Genomic DNA, 15,066 nt, shown 5'->3' with positions numbered 1-15,066 from the left:
GGCAACTTGAACTTGAAACCTTTGCCAATTCACACAACTTACTGCTATATATATTAAAAGAAAATCACTCAAATCACCCAATCATATAAAAGTAACAAAACCATAAATAGTTTCTAAGCATATCATGTCAGTAAGTAAATTACAATCAATTGTCTCAGATCAGCCTCAGAGGACAGCTGTTCTCCAAGTTGTCAAAAAAAGATGCTAATAGACACAAATATTTCTCAGAAAAGACTCCCACTTAATTTCCCACAGTAGTAACATCCCTGAACTCTTGCCACTGTGTCCATATATGGACGTGGTTTTCTTCTGGATCTGCGTGCATCGGCTTTGTGTGTGTTCTTGTAAGCAGCAAGTCTTCATTGGGTTCATACAGAGTTCAGTCCACAGCAAAGTTGCATGTGACTGTTTCAAAATGATCGGTCAAGACGAGCACTTTCCTTCCTTCCTTTGTTGAGCTCTTGCACCTACACTCTCCCCAAATGAGTCAAATGCGCCATGAGGTCAGATCCCATGGTGCTTTGCAGAGCAGCTGTTAGGACTTGCAGTCTCAGCCCTTGTTGTTCAATGTAATGTGACCCATCTGAGGTGTTCACTCTCATCATGTCACATACTTCTCATTATTCATTGTTAATGAACGGTGGGTAATTATGCAGATCCATTATCAATCTAGATGGCAACAGTTGAGATGTGGGAACAGTTATGTTAAATTTTGCAACCAAAAGCTAATGCCTATGAGGGGAATTCCAACAATGTTACTCACCAAAGTCTGTTTATGGGTCTTGGGGAGAACTACTGCCGATGTGGGAAAAAGTTATTTAAAGCCTCTGTGGCTTCAGAGGGAGCTGAGTGAAGTCTGATATATTTCCTCAAGCGATGTCACTCCTGCCAGCGTCAGTCAGGGCTGAAGACTGCAAGTGTGAAAATGAAAAGAAATCTGGAGGTATGGAGATAGAAAGTAGTGAGGTTACCAGACCTCTGTAGTTCAATAATTATCTCTGCCTGAGGCTAGTGGCTCAAGACAACATTAGACACTTTTAACATAACTCACCTGACTCTCCGACTGAATTGTCGGCAGTAGAGTTGCGTTGTGCATAACGCAGGCACCAGGTTTTGACCACGAAGAAGAATGCGTGAAATTAAAAATAAAACATCTCTGGTTCTGCTGCATCAATTTGATTTTTTTCTTCTGATAGTCTATAATATCCCACGGTGTAATAGGTCATTACTGCTCTATGGACAAAAATACTTTGCTCTGTGATGAGGAACAAGAAATTCCAGACTCATTAATAACACTGAACTTTATCTCAGATTGAAGGAATTTATTACAGAGTATCAAGTCAAATTAATATGAACAACGAACAGCGATCAGCAAACAGAGACAAAGTCTCACTATTCGGCCCAATAGGGTGCAGTCTCTCTCAACCAAGGTGGCATCAAGAGACTGAACACAGGTCGACTGAAATGACTGACTGTCCTTAACCCTGCACACATTTCAACTCCATCCACCGTCCCAGATGCAGGGGTGTCAATTTGTTTAAGACCAGTCATTGAGTTCAGTGCTATTTAGTTGAGCAGTTCATTCAAACATACATTGTCCTTACAGAGAGTACATCATTCTTACAATTTATAACACATCAAATCAGAATAACAGATTAAGAAATAAGATTTCCCCTACAACTGCAACAAAGATTTGAACTGTTTAAGATTTTCTTGAGTAAGTGACAGCACAGACTTATGAAATATGTTGTCACGGGGAGCTGCACCGAAAACAAATTTTACTTAAATGCATGCTACAAAATATAACCATTTAGTTTAGAGCTGAGTAGTAAGTGTCCTGTTGAGCTCTCATTGTTTTGTTTTGATGTGTAGGTCTGAAAGTAATATACTCCTCTTCTTATCATGTGATAAATGAGTATTGGACACAGTGCATGCAATGCATCTGTTTCCGGTATTTGAGATCTTTTCATTTTGGAAATGGATTGATTGTTTCGTAAATACAGTCATGTTTTTGGTCTTAATTCCCTCCCTCTTTTTTCTCTTAGCTGTTGAAAAACTGAAAGCATTGATGAGACAGATGGGCATGCAGATCTCATCATCCTCCACAAACAATACTGCAGAGGCTTTAGGACGGCACCTTGCCTCTGCCAGTCCATCTTCAAGCCCAGATGATGGTAAATTCAACTTCGAAAAACAGACACATTGTACCATGCAGGGGATTTCACCACCAACACAGCATACGGTATACAGGGATTACATGAATTATGTAGGAGAGGGGGAGACAATTCATCCATATAATTTGAGTCATGGAGTGGGGGGGGGGGGGGGGGTCATGAGCTTGAACTCCAGGGAAGGCCAAGCCAGATCCAGGAGAACCAAGAAGTATATTGTATAGCAGTATATTATAAAACAAAGCAGTGAGCACAGAATGATTCATACATGACATACAATACATGATATTTTCATATTCCTTCCACATTTTCTGAATGGCATTTGTAAAATGAATGGGGTTTTCAGGAGCATGTAAATTAATTTGAACTTGAAATTTTGCACTGGCCTGCACATGGTTCTGAGTAAATATTGCTATCTTTGGTTATATTGTAGCTGCACTTAAGAGAGTGTAACTTTGTATATCTGATGATCCTGAATAGAGTGAGACACACAGAGAAGCAAAGGTTGGATATGGCTTTATTTCCGGCCGGGGTCCTGTCACATGCAAATACAATGAACAACAAGCCAACCTGAGCTGGGATCTTTTATACCTTGCCATTTCCTCACCATATGTTTCCCATTATCAGTGGATTTCTTCTTCGGACAATGAGTTATGATATGTACCTCTCAACCTGTCAGACATCTTGGCGCCGTTCCTATCAAGCTAATGAACTTACACATTAGGGCCCCCACACCAGATGTAATTCCACATTTGTCTTTATGACACATGAACATGGTGCCTCAACTAAAGGTTTCTTACATTCCTTAAGATGCATGCAACACAAGGAAAATACCTCATATCAGAGATTTTCTGGGTCTCTATTTTGAATGACTTCAGAAACTCATCATGTGTCTCTGTGATGTGTATTAAAATACTGCAATTTTGTCACTTAGGGATGCACATGACACACAATGAAATGCCAGTGAGAACACAAATGCCTACACACAAAGAAATGTTTCCAGATTTTTAAGTCTATGCTATAAGATGTTACAGTACAGATAGATAATTATTCCTCAACAGAAAATCTAACTATAACAAAATTAACATGTTAACAGCTAGACTAATACTCTGTTTGTGTCCGTGCTCTGTTTAGTCATTAAGCAGGAGAATTTTAAGCCTGATGTGGAGACGGAGGCTCAAGTTGAAGTCACACCTGCCAGTACGAGTCCTGGTAAATACTGAGCTTTCCTTTCAGCTTTTGTGCCTGTAACATATATCCTTTACCATACAATCAAATATTGGACTCTTTCACTCTTAGGTATTTTTAGTCACTTTTATGTGTTTGCTATTGGTGTGCTGCTGTTTTACAGAATTAACTGATTGCAGATTCTGTACATAAATTTAGATTTACAGGGTCTTATTTTGTCAGTCTGTGAAATCTTACTATTGGTATGTTTGTCTCTTTCTTCTACATCATCACCCATTTTCACCATCTCTCTCATTCACAGTCACTGTGGAGAAACCTCATGTTTGTGCAGATCCTCTTGCCACTGACTCAGGCACATTTGACGCAACTGCTGATGCACACCAAGAGACTCTTGAGAACAGACAACAGCAAGTGAAGAGTGATCCAGAGTTACAGGACACACGGAAGGAGCTGGAAGGCACTCAGAGGAAGTCACCTTCAGTGTCCGTTGGCCCAGACCCGGTCTCTGCTCCTGCTGCTGCTGCTGCATCATTGACCACAGAACAGCAGAACCCATCAAGTTCTAACGAGGAAGCAGAACATGCAAAGAAAAACTCAGGATGCAGACAAGGACCTGAGCAGCACAGTCCATTACAGGTGGTCCTAATAGGTAGGTGTTGAGCATTTACAACTGTATGAATCAGCTGTAATGGAAATCGTCTGAAAACACTGAACACACATATGAAATAATACACAAAACACTGCTGTAATAAGGTAACAAACCTTAACTCTAAGTCAACTGCAAGTTAGTCTCAAAGGAAGGAAAATAAAATACACCTTATATAAAGACAAAGAAACAACATCTGATTGGATAACATTCTAAAGTTACATATATTCAACCAATTGGCATGAAACCACGAGATTCCCATGAGAGATCACACACTGTCCACACACTTCGTACATGCAGAGGAGAAGAATACCCCCAAGAAGATTAAAGGTGACAGGGCCCATGGTTTCCTGACAAAAGGCTCTTGGTAAAGCACAACATAGTTTGGACTCAAATAAGAACAAGATTGGACAAGGTTGAATAAATTATAAAACTATGTTTTTAGCTTACTTTACTTTCACACAGCAGCTTTGGTAATATTTTACTAAATATGTTGTTGAACTGATTTGTTATTATATGGCTGTTACAGGGGAAAGAACTCAGGACTGCAGTCATTTGTCAAAATTCTTGAAGGTGGTTAACAAGGGGCCAATCATAGGTGAGTGTGTCTATCCTTCCACAACAATCACTCCCATTATTTACAAAAGCATGCAATACATTTAAAGATAACGTCTCCTCATCAGGTCAGAGCTGTGTGTGGGAGTGTCGAGGGCTGTCTCAGGACACATTCTACTTGTGTGAGAGCTGCAGTGAGACGGTCTCTTTCAGTGATATCTGTCAGCACATGATCAGCTCTGATCACCAGTACAATTACATGGTGAGTGTCTCACACACTCATACAACCCCTGCAAAATGACTCGTTTGATTATCTGAATTTGATCCATTTGGCCTGATAACATTTGGAAAGTCTAGAAAAGCCACACAATTAAATTATTTTATCCCCATTCAAGTTAGCAGAAAGCTAAGAGAAAAGTTAGTCGATTACCATAATTACCAGTAATGCAGCAACAAAAAATTAACAGAGTGAAGAGAAGCAGATGAGAAAACAAGGAGGCTTCATACTAAAATATGAGGAAATATCGTTATCAAACAGAGGGAATTAGAAATGCAGCCTCTCTCTAATATAAGCCAGCTTCCAATAAAGACCTAATACCCTCTGCAGTTGATGTGAATAAAGGCCCTGGCCACTATTAGAGGAACTGCGGTAATTTTGTTTACTATTGTTTACACTGGTCTTAAGAGAAGTGTTTTTTATTTATTTTTGTTTACTTAGTTAATATGTAGACTGGTCCTCAACAAAATGTATTTATTTTTGTTTACTTGCTTAATCTATGTGAAGTTAATTTATAAAGTTAGTCTACCTTCAAATTGTTCTTGATATTACAAATTGTAGTTGAAAAAACTGAGAATTGTTTCACCCCTAGTGAGTGGCGTCTCAGTAATGCATTGAAAACCTCTAAATAACAAGATTGTTTAAAATTTCAAAGTCATTGACATGTTGCTTCCAAATATTTTTTAATATGATTTAAATGTTTGTCTTTCAGCAAAGAGAGTACCCTAATCATCTGTCGTCATTGTGGAAAGCCGATCTGTTCCAAGAGATGAGATTGCAACTTTTAAATGAAGTTGCCAAGATGCTCGCAGAACGGGAGCGTTGCGAAAACATAGATGTGCAGGTACCCTATTAGGTCTTTGTGTCCTTGTTGGAAAAAACACAACCAACCAAAGATCTTGAGGGCAGAGTTTGTCTTAAGCAGTCTTCTTGGAGAGTGCTCGGGAGACAAACTGTTTCAACAAGCAGTGTAACAAAGTCAAAGAAAATGGCTGAGAAGAGGGTAGATTTAGGAGCATGTAAGGGAGGGGGAGTGATGTCAGTGGAGCGTGATTATCAGCGCAGGGGAACATGATGTGGGGAAAGTCAGGAAGAGCTTTGCTATTTTGATACCTTGACCTTCCTCTTTCAAAGAGCACAGACGCTCCTGTCAGTGAACAAACATCTTGTCTTATTATGCAGAAAAACATGTTTTGCAGTTTCAAAGATACAAATGTGGTCAAAAGTTCATGGCATCAAAGATCAGTTACATTTAAGTAACACATAAAAAATACTTTTTATGTATGTTCTCAAATGTCCTTGAGCTAATTCAGACAAAACATGGTAAATTATGTGTATGTATGTATTATGTGTATATATATTTGATTATATTGTTTTTTTGATTAGCAGAGAAAGGAATCACATCCTTTGTGGTGAACATGATATGTTTAAAGGTATACTCTGCAGAATTTCCCTACAAAAGAATGAATAGACTCATACAAAAATAATCTCTCTCAATCATCACTTATGACCCACTAGAAGTGTGTGTCAAAAGTGTGTGTTGCTGTGTTGCTGTGTCGCTGTCTCCCTCTCCCTCTCTGAGCCAGGGAGGAGGGGCCAACTTTGAATGCTTTGTTTACAAACTAACCAAATCCTGCATAGTATACCTTTAACTGCTCCTCTAGGCAGTTAAAACAAATTTGTGAAATCTTAATGTACAAAGTAGAAATACACATTCTTTATGCTAATTGTTTGTGTTTTCTCTTTCCAAGGGGGTCATTCTGGGCAAGGACTTATATGACTATGTTCAGAAAGCTCCATTCAGTAAAGGTAGTAGTCAACTTAATCTTCAACAGTCTAGTTTATGGTGTGTGTGGGAGTATACAGATGAGTATTGTGGGGGCAGTTTCTGTAATAAGACTCACAAACCAGAGAATTTCCGTCTGAGTTTAATATCACACTTGCAAGTGGGTACAATACCAACAACAGATAGAGAAAGCTGTCTTAGGTAAAGTACAAAATCTGGTTCTGAACAATCCATTATTATACCTTCAGCAGATAGGTGCGGCCAGCCTCCCTTTCCATTATCTTTATACACACACACACACACACACACACACACACACAGTTTGTTATTGTACTTCTCAACAGACAGTGCAGCTGGCCTCCTTTTCCTGTGTCTACACACACATACACACAGTCCGTCATTGTACTTTGAACGGACAGGTGCAGCTGGCCTCTATTATCTCTACAAAGTAGTAGCACCCATACACAAGATCATAGAATATCACCAAAGTATAAGTAGCAAAGTATCAGAATAAGTATAACATATTGTATTTAAGTATACATATTGTACTTTTCCTTTACAGTAACAACTGTCCTTTTTGCTTTTTATAGCTCTAGAAATGGTGCAAAACATCAAAGAGCAGAAAATGAACATCTGTCTACCCCTTGGCACTCCACAACAAAAGGGTGAGTCTCTCTAGCCCGGTCACAAGGTCTTGTCTTTTTATTATTCTTATACACAGCTAAACTTAAGTGATTAATACAGAGAGCATATAGGTGTGAGCTGCTGTGTGAGTTTTGGTTTCTGTTGCACAGACAAGCAGCCTGAGGACTGGCAGAGTCAAGAGGAATCTTTTCACAGAGAGATGCAATCATCCCCAGCATCTAAGACAGACAAGAGCAGTGACAACGGTATGCATTTTCACATTTCTTACAATGTTGACATTACATGATTGAAATAATTTCTTGTGATATATGCAGGACTCAAAAACAGGGCTTATCATTTTCTTGCTCTCACCTAAAAGTGTAGTGTTCTCTCATTCTTCTTCCAATGTTTTTTAGGTGTAAGACAAAGAAAAAGGAAACATAGGTTGGAAGAGGTTGCAATGGTTGGAGATTTGGATAGCGTCAAACAAAGAAGAATCTTGAGTCCTCCAGATGTGGGCAGTGTCCCCTCAAAGGCCAATTCTGTTGATCCTTCTTACCCTGGTGCTAGCACATGTCTGAGTCCCCAAGAGACGTGCAGAAAACTTTCTACGCAAACTCACACACTCAGATCACTGAACAACCAACAGCAAAATCGTATCTCACAGCCTGATTTGCAAGGGAAACAGGCAGAGGTGTTGTCAGAATTCTCATCTTCTACTGTTTGTCCAAAAACCAGTCAAACACTGTCCCTGTCTCCTAGTGATGAATACTCTCCAACCAGGAAAAGGCCAACTGTTGCTTCTGTTGAAACACTGGTCAGACCTTGCACCAATAGCCCCAAACTCCAGGATCCTTTAGCAGCCAAACGAACAGACAGCTCACTGCAACCTATCAGTCAGCCCAGCCCCAAATCAACGTCTTATTCCACTTCTGTTAACCCTGCTGCGACCCTTGCACCACTTTCTTCTACTGGCCAAGACACATGGCTTGGACCTGATGGACTAACCATGTCCATGGTGGACTTGACAAAGTTTGAAGGCTTAAAAGCTCTGATGAGAGAGAGGAAGTCTAAGATGAGCCCTTGCAAGTCAGATCTAGATAATGCTGAGATTACTACCTCTTGCGCTACCAATTTTTCCAAAGGTGTGACAAATAGACAAGACTCAAAATGTGTACTGGCTGGATCTCAAGTGGCAAAAAACCAAAAGAGATGGGATTCAAAGATTCAAGTGGTTAAAGCTCAAGTGAAGAAATGTCCACCATCCACTAACTCATTGGAGGGAATGATTTCAACAGCAGCACCTGTGGTCTTGGGCTATGAGAACCAACGAGTCAACCCTAATGGCAGCTGTGCCATCTCTGCCATTAACTCATCTTTTGAAGGCTATTTAACCGAAGGCAACCAGGCTGCTGGTACCATGTTACCTACTGCTGGCACTGCCAACTCCAGTGACCAAAAACACCAGGGAAGTGATACTGCTCACAGCATGTTTGGAAATGTGAGCCAGATCACACCTATTCTGGGTTATGGTCGTGTAGCCACCAACCATAATTCAGGTCAGATGCCACAGCCAAGAGGCAACACTTATAGCACTGAGGTTTGTCAGTTTCCCATTAAAACCATCACAACTGTCATGCCAGACCCTACAAACCAGCAGTTTATGGGCGGCTATAACAAACAGGATCACACTGAGGTGCACAGAGGTGCTCAGCCAGCCTCAGGAGGTTATGGTCATTTTAGCTACATGGCATATGTCACAAATGGGCATTCAGGTTTTCCTTCATCTGAGGCTGCTGCAGGTTACACGACACTAGACACCCCTTCTGTATACTCTGGGAGTTTACACCAAAGTAAGAATTACCCAGAGCAGGAAGGAAATGGGTTTAGTCTGCCATCATTTGGACACAGTTTAGCAACTCCAGTGCCCCCAGGGTGGATGAGCCTGGAAATGCAGAAGCAACTGATGGTGATGCAGCAGCAGCAGCTGGTGACACAGCAGCAGCTGATGACGACGCACCACCAGCAGCAGCAGCAGCAGCAGCAGTTGATGACGACACAGCAGCAGCAGCAGCTGATGTCGACGCAACAGCAGCAGCAGCAGCAGCAGCAGCTGATGACGACGCAGCAGCAGCTAATGACACAGCCGCAACAGCTGATGACACAGCCGCAACAACTGATGACGGTGCATCAGCAGCAGCAGCAGCTGATGACGACACAGCAGCAGCTGATGATGCAGCCGCAGCAGCAGCTGATGACACATCAACCGCAGCAGCAGCAGCAGCTGATGACACATCAACCGCAGCAGCAGCAGCTGATGACGCATCAGCAGCAGCAGCAGCAGCTGATGACACATCAACCGCAACAGCAGCAGCTGATGACGCATCAGCAACAGCAGCAGCAACAGCTGATGACGCAGCAGCAGCAGTACTACTCATGGACACTTGCTGCCCCGACTGGCTGGAGTAGTGATTGGAACACCGTCTAAGCAGGCATCATCATTGGTCACTTTTGCATCTCCAGCAAATCAGCATTCACCTGAATGAATACAGCAACCAACAGAATCGTTCCAATGCAGAACAGTCACAACATAATAACACAGAGCACTCCTCAGGTTTTCCTTGACCTTCTAGTCATTCACTATCCTCCTACAGCCAACCTGTATCAGTATTCAATACAGGATATTAACCAGTGCACTAGTGTCATCTCAGGAAAAGATGTCCCACCATGCCAAATGTGGTGCAAATGATTTATTAGTGTGTTTTTATGTGTGGCTAAGAAGGCACTCGTGCTTCTGAGCTTTTTATCTGGATGTTGAAAGGAGAAGACACATTTCCATTATTCCTTACCCCTTCAGCTTGTCAAGGTGTAACAGCTGGAGCTGTGACAGATACAATTTGTTTCAGTGTTCAACTTTAATTTCAATGAAGTATTACATTTTTTGCATCTTCGTAGCATTAAATGCTCAAGTTTTATTTGTTTTCAAATATTGGGTAGTTTTTCTTTCTTGCCACAAGCAGTGTGTCATGTTTAAATGGACAGTTTTCATTTCACATCTGTCATTCAAAGGGACAACATTGTTCTACTGTTCTTTTTGAACTTTATAGTTGGAAAGATTGGTACAAAATCCTGACACACCTTAAACTGACTTTTTAATAGACTTTTTTTTTTTTTTTTAAAGTCATCTACTGTTATTTTTGTACTTTTATATTCATATTTTGTTCATTTTAATAAAGTTGCTGTAAAATTGAGATCTTTTGTTGAATGTGAATATATTTGTATACTTGTATACATAAAAATGGCTAAAATTAGTTTACTTAAATTTCTCTTGTATTTTGTTCACTTGTATTTTGTATGTTTTTGTAAACAGAAATTACACTGAACATGAAGTAAATCTCATTGTTTAAAGCTCATGAATCTTGCTATGGTAACATCTGCTTTCTTCAGGGCAGTTTGATTTAGAGATGTAAACAGATGCTTGTTTGATGAAGTGGGATTATAAAATCATAAATCCTCTGCTGCCTTTAGTAGTTTTCCAGTCCACTGCACAGCCTCCACTCTTTGAAAGAGACTCCTGTATTTAATTAGAGCATGATGTTAAAAAGAAAAAAAAAGTAAATGAGTCTGATGAATCGGATTTCTTCGATAGAAAAAGCAGGACTAAAACTTTCTGTCAATGCTCATGTGCCCATCATATGCACCATTCAATCTACACAGACCCTCTCACTCATTAAATGTTTGTCTTGGATTTCTTTCCAGCCTTATCTGTCAGATTTTTCATCTATAATTCCTAAGATTGCTCAGCTACAACAAAATATTTAATTTTGATTTAACCTTGTGCTCTAGTTACTAAGTCTGCATCACAATCAACCACAGTTTGCAGTTAGTTATTGGTCAGGACTGTAAAAAAAAAAAAAAACGAAAAAGGATTATTATTATGAAGACTGTAGAGTGAGGAAAAAATTCTATAATCACAATGCTAAGACTTAAAACTGTGTGTGTGCAGGATGGGAAAGTGTGGAGCATGAGAAAGCTGTCACCTGTGAGATAACGGGAGTGGGAGTAACAGACAGAGTGTGCACAAGTTGACCTCATGGTGTCAGATACTGTGTGTATTGTTCAGCTCTGTGGGAAAAGTTTCTGAAATGAAGCAGCTGTCTTTCCCCAAAGAATTTCCCCGAGATTAAACAAGAGAATCGGGTTGTTGACAAATCGGGAATTAAGGATTGGTATTGAATCTCATGTGGTCAGTTCAGGAGCGATAAAACTGACTACATATCTAAGATGTTAAATTTATGCAATGCTACATATGAAATAAGTCATTCTAGCATATGTATTATTAAATATGCTGTTATGATTTTGACATAAGGCAGGAGAAGCACAGGTGGAAGATATGCATGTATGACTGTGTATGAATATTCCTTTACAGTATATGTGGGGACGTCTGGTTCTAGACTTCCTCATATTGAGATATATGCACACAGTCCCCGAGAGTAGCATAAAAGTAATGGTGGGGAGTAGAAGAAGCATAATCTGTTCATGTTTTGTTTCATCAGTCAGGTTTTCAGGTTGAGCCCGTCCTGCTCCACATGTGTGGTATTTGTCAGAGAGTCAAAAAAAAGTCATGCAAGGAATCGCATCAAGGCCAGAGCTCTACAAGAAATTAATCATGACTGGTTTCCTGATACAGCTACTGGAAAATTGAAGATCAACGTGTGTGTTGTGGGATGAAGACCCATATCTAAATGTGTGTTCATGGGCAACAACCGAGATACATGAATTATCACAGTTCCTCAATGTGTGTGGTGTATTTTTTAAGTCAATAAAATACAAGTGTGTGATGCAATATACAGTAAGAGGGTTGGGGTCAGGGGTCAGGAGAGAGTAACTTCCTATGGAATACAATAAGGCAGGAGATGAGAATAGAAACTCATGGTAATGATCATTAAAGGTCCATGTAGCATGTGTGTAAGCAACTCATTGCTAATCATACAGGACAATGTATGTGTTTACTGATGAAGAATATTTTCTTGTTATGATTGATACCTTTGCTAAAACATAATTGCAACAAATAAAGTCCTTGATTTGCGATGGATTTCTCAATTTTTCATCAGTAAAATTAATAACATCCGTTCCACTATTTCACCTCCTGCCTACAATGCCCCCGCCTTCACTTGTTGGGCCCATCCTATTCACCTTATACATGCCCCCTCTTCGCTCCATCTTCAATAAGCACTATATCTCCTATCATTGCTACGCAGATGATACACAGCTATACCTCCCATTAGAACCTGGTGATTGTTATGTGGTGATGGAGGGAAAAATATGAGAGCCCAACAGCATGTTTTCTGTTGTTTTCTTCCAAGTAACTTTATATTCCACAAAACCCTATTACAGGACACTTCCAGTCTCTGACCAATAGGTGGCAGAAATGTACCAAAACACAACTGATAACACTACATCTCCCTTTCTGGGTACTGTACTGTACTGTACAGTCAAATAGCTATATCTGGGAATGCATTCCTTTTTAATAACTATGTTCAGCTAATTAGAGTCCCACATCAAAGTCCTGTATCTGCCGAATGGCGGGATAAATGTTGTTAAGAGCGCAGATTCTTTGGATAAGGGGATCTGCCAAAATCCAGAGTTGGCGTCGAGCTTTGAGAACACCTTAGCACCCTCTAGTTGTCCAAGTGTATGCTCGACTGAGGGGAGCATGTGCCTCTCTCTCTTGACTGAGTCATTCAGTTTTGTTAGGTCGACACATCTGCGCACTTCTGTGTTATTTGGTTTGGGTACAGGCACCATTCTGGTGCACCAGTCTGTGGGTTGTTCAACCCTTGAGATTACACCCAGGTCTTCCAGACGAGCCAGTTCCTGCTTCACTTTGGGCAAGAGAGGTAGAGGGATTCTTCTTGTAGTGGTCAGGGAAAATGATTTCACATCTGGCTTGAGTTCAATCTTATATTCCCCCTCCATTTTGCCAAGCCCTTCAAAAGTTTAGGATACTGCTCTTTAACTGATGCAGTGGAGTCCAGGGAATGGCATGCACTCTGGCAACCAGTCCAAGTGCTACACTTGCTGTACCCCCCAAAAAAACCTGACTTCAGACCTGAGACTACATACACATCTTCCACTGTGCTCTTGTTGTGTGTTTTCAGTGTGGCTGTGAATTTTCCTCTCACCTGCAGGCGGTTCCTTCCAGCTCCATAGAGACTTTTATCTGACTTGGCTGTTACATCAGCGCCTGTATCTATTCTGAACTCAGATTCATGGCCATTTATTTTCACTTCTGTGAGCCAGCTTTTGTCACCACCTGCACCCACTGAGCCCAAAAAGGCAATGTGTCACTATATGCTCTCCTGCTTCTTGTTGTCTCTGATTGAATTTGGCTTGCTCAAATATAATATTTCTGTGAACTACAAAATGTCCTTCTAGCTTAGCTTTGACTGTGCTGTACTCACTCATCTCCTCCGCTGTCAAGCGAAGTGAAGTTATCATGTCCTCAGCTTCTTCTCCCATGGTATAGATTAGAGTGTTTACCTGGTTTTCTTCCACCTGTAATTCCAGACCAGAAGCTATCCGGTAGGGCTGTAGTCTGCTGGTCGACTGGTTGATTAGTTGGTTGATATGCTCTCGTCCGACTAAATTCTCATTGGTCGAATAATCTCCGTGTTATTTTCATAAGGAGAAAAGTGCTACATCAGTAGCCTTCCAGGAGTAATCCATTATTTCCTGCGGCGGGAGGGACAGACTAACAAATTACCTGTGAAAACGGGTGTATTCAAAACACCCCCATTGTTTTCAAAACTTTGAACTCGCCCAACCTAAAGGAGACCACTGGGTCTAACTCTACTGAACGTTTACTGAATCTGTTTCTCCACAATGATAACAACGAAAACCCCCGCCAGGCCAAAAAAAATATTTAATATTTGATATCCGAATGAATATCCATTCATTTAGAAATCGACAGCGTTTGGGAGTCTCTGTGCAGCGCAGTTCCGGTACAGGAGTCAACCTCTGTCGTTGCCTGGGAAGCTATTGGTAGCGCGGCTCCGTTAAGGAGTATGTTTGCGTAGCGAGTGGGAAAGAGCGAGGGGCAGAGAAGTGACGGTGGATGCAAGCGGGGCAGAGGAAAAGGTTAGTAGTAAGTTGTCAGTACAGTACAGTCAGTTAATAAATGCTAAAAAGTCACGTCTGTTCGGCTCTAAAATTTGATAAACAAATTAATTCTGTTATGAAAGGTTGTTATTTCCACCTACGAAACATTGCCAAATTGAAACCACTCCTCTCATTCAATGACTTGAAGACTGTCACAACCGCTCTGATTTCCTCCCGTCTGGACTATTGCAATGCCCTTTATTTGGGTATTAGCCAGTCTTCCCTGTCTCGTTTGCAACTAGTGCAGAATGCTGCTGCACGGCTAATAACTGGCACAAGAAAGAGAGACAGCATCACACTTATACTGGTCTCCCTGCATTGGTTACCAGTCAAGTATAGGACTGAGTTTAAGGTACTTTTATTTGTTTTTAAGGCTCTACATGGCCTGGCGCCCCAGTACATGTCTGAGCTCATCTGCCCCCTTCACAACACCAGATCTCTTAGATCCTCTGGCCAACTGTTGCTCGCTGTCCCTCGATCGCAGCTGAGGGGTAAGGGTGACAGTGCATTTGCTGTAGCTGCCCCAAAACTTTGGAACAGTTTACCTCTTGGAATTAAGTGTTCCCCTTCCCTAGACACTTTTAAGGACAAACTAAAGACTCACTTGTTCGCTAGGGCCTTTGACTGTCGTTAAAACCCAGTGTTCCACTATTATTTG

General features: G+C 40.9%; 1 protein-coding gene across 1 annotated transcript in view; it reads left to right on the top strand.

The window, feature by feature from the left end:
- The window catches only part of LOC137199046 (uncharacterized), a 51,354-nt gene extending 40,856 nt beyond the window's left edge, over nucleotides 1-10,498 (top strand). The window contains exons 40-49 of the mRNA XM_067613135.1: nucleotides 2,046-2,174; nucleotides 3,306-3,383; nucleotides 3,661-4,008; nucleotides 4,535-4,603; nucleotides 4,689-4,822; nucleotides 5,550-5,681; nucleotides 6,589-6,646; nucleotides 7,214-7,288; nucleotides 7,418-7,513; nucleotides 7,664-10,498. Of these exons, the coding sequence (XP_067469236.1) occupies nucleotides 2,046-2,174; nucleotides 3,306-3,383; nucleotides 3,661-4,008; nucleotides 4,535-4,603; nucleotides 4,689-4,822; nucleotides 5,550-5,681; nucleotides 6,589-6,646; nucleotides 7,214-7,288; nucleotides 7,418-7,513; nucleotides 7,664-9,735 (3,191 nt within the window). The 3' untranslated portion in view covers nucleotides 9,736-10,498. The remainder of the gene's footprint in view (nucleotides 1-2,045; nucleotides 2,175-3,305; nucleotides 3,384-3,660; nucleotides 4,009-4,534; nucleotides 4,604-4,688; nucleotides 4,823-5,549; nucleotides 5,682-6,588; nucleotides 6,647-7,213; nucleotides 7,289-7,417; nucleotides 7,514-7,663) is intronic.
- Nucleotides 10,499-15,066: the final 4,568 nt, after the last annotated feature.

The sequence above is a fragment of the Thunnus thynnus genome, chromosome 15, assembly GCF_963924715.1.
Source record: "Thunnus thynnus chromosome 15, fThuThy2.1, whole genome shotgun sequence".
In the NCBI taxonomy this organism is placed as follows: domain Eukaryota; kingdom Metazoa; phylum Chordata; class Actinopteri; order Scombriformes; family Scombridae; genus Thunnus; species Thunnus thynnus.
This window is presented reverse-complemented; position numbering and strand designations above follow the sequence as displayed.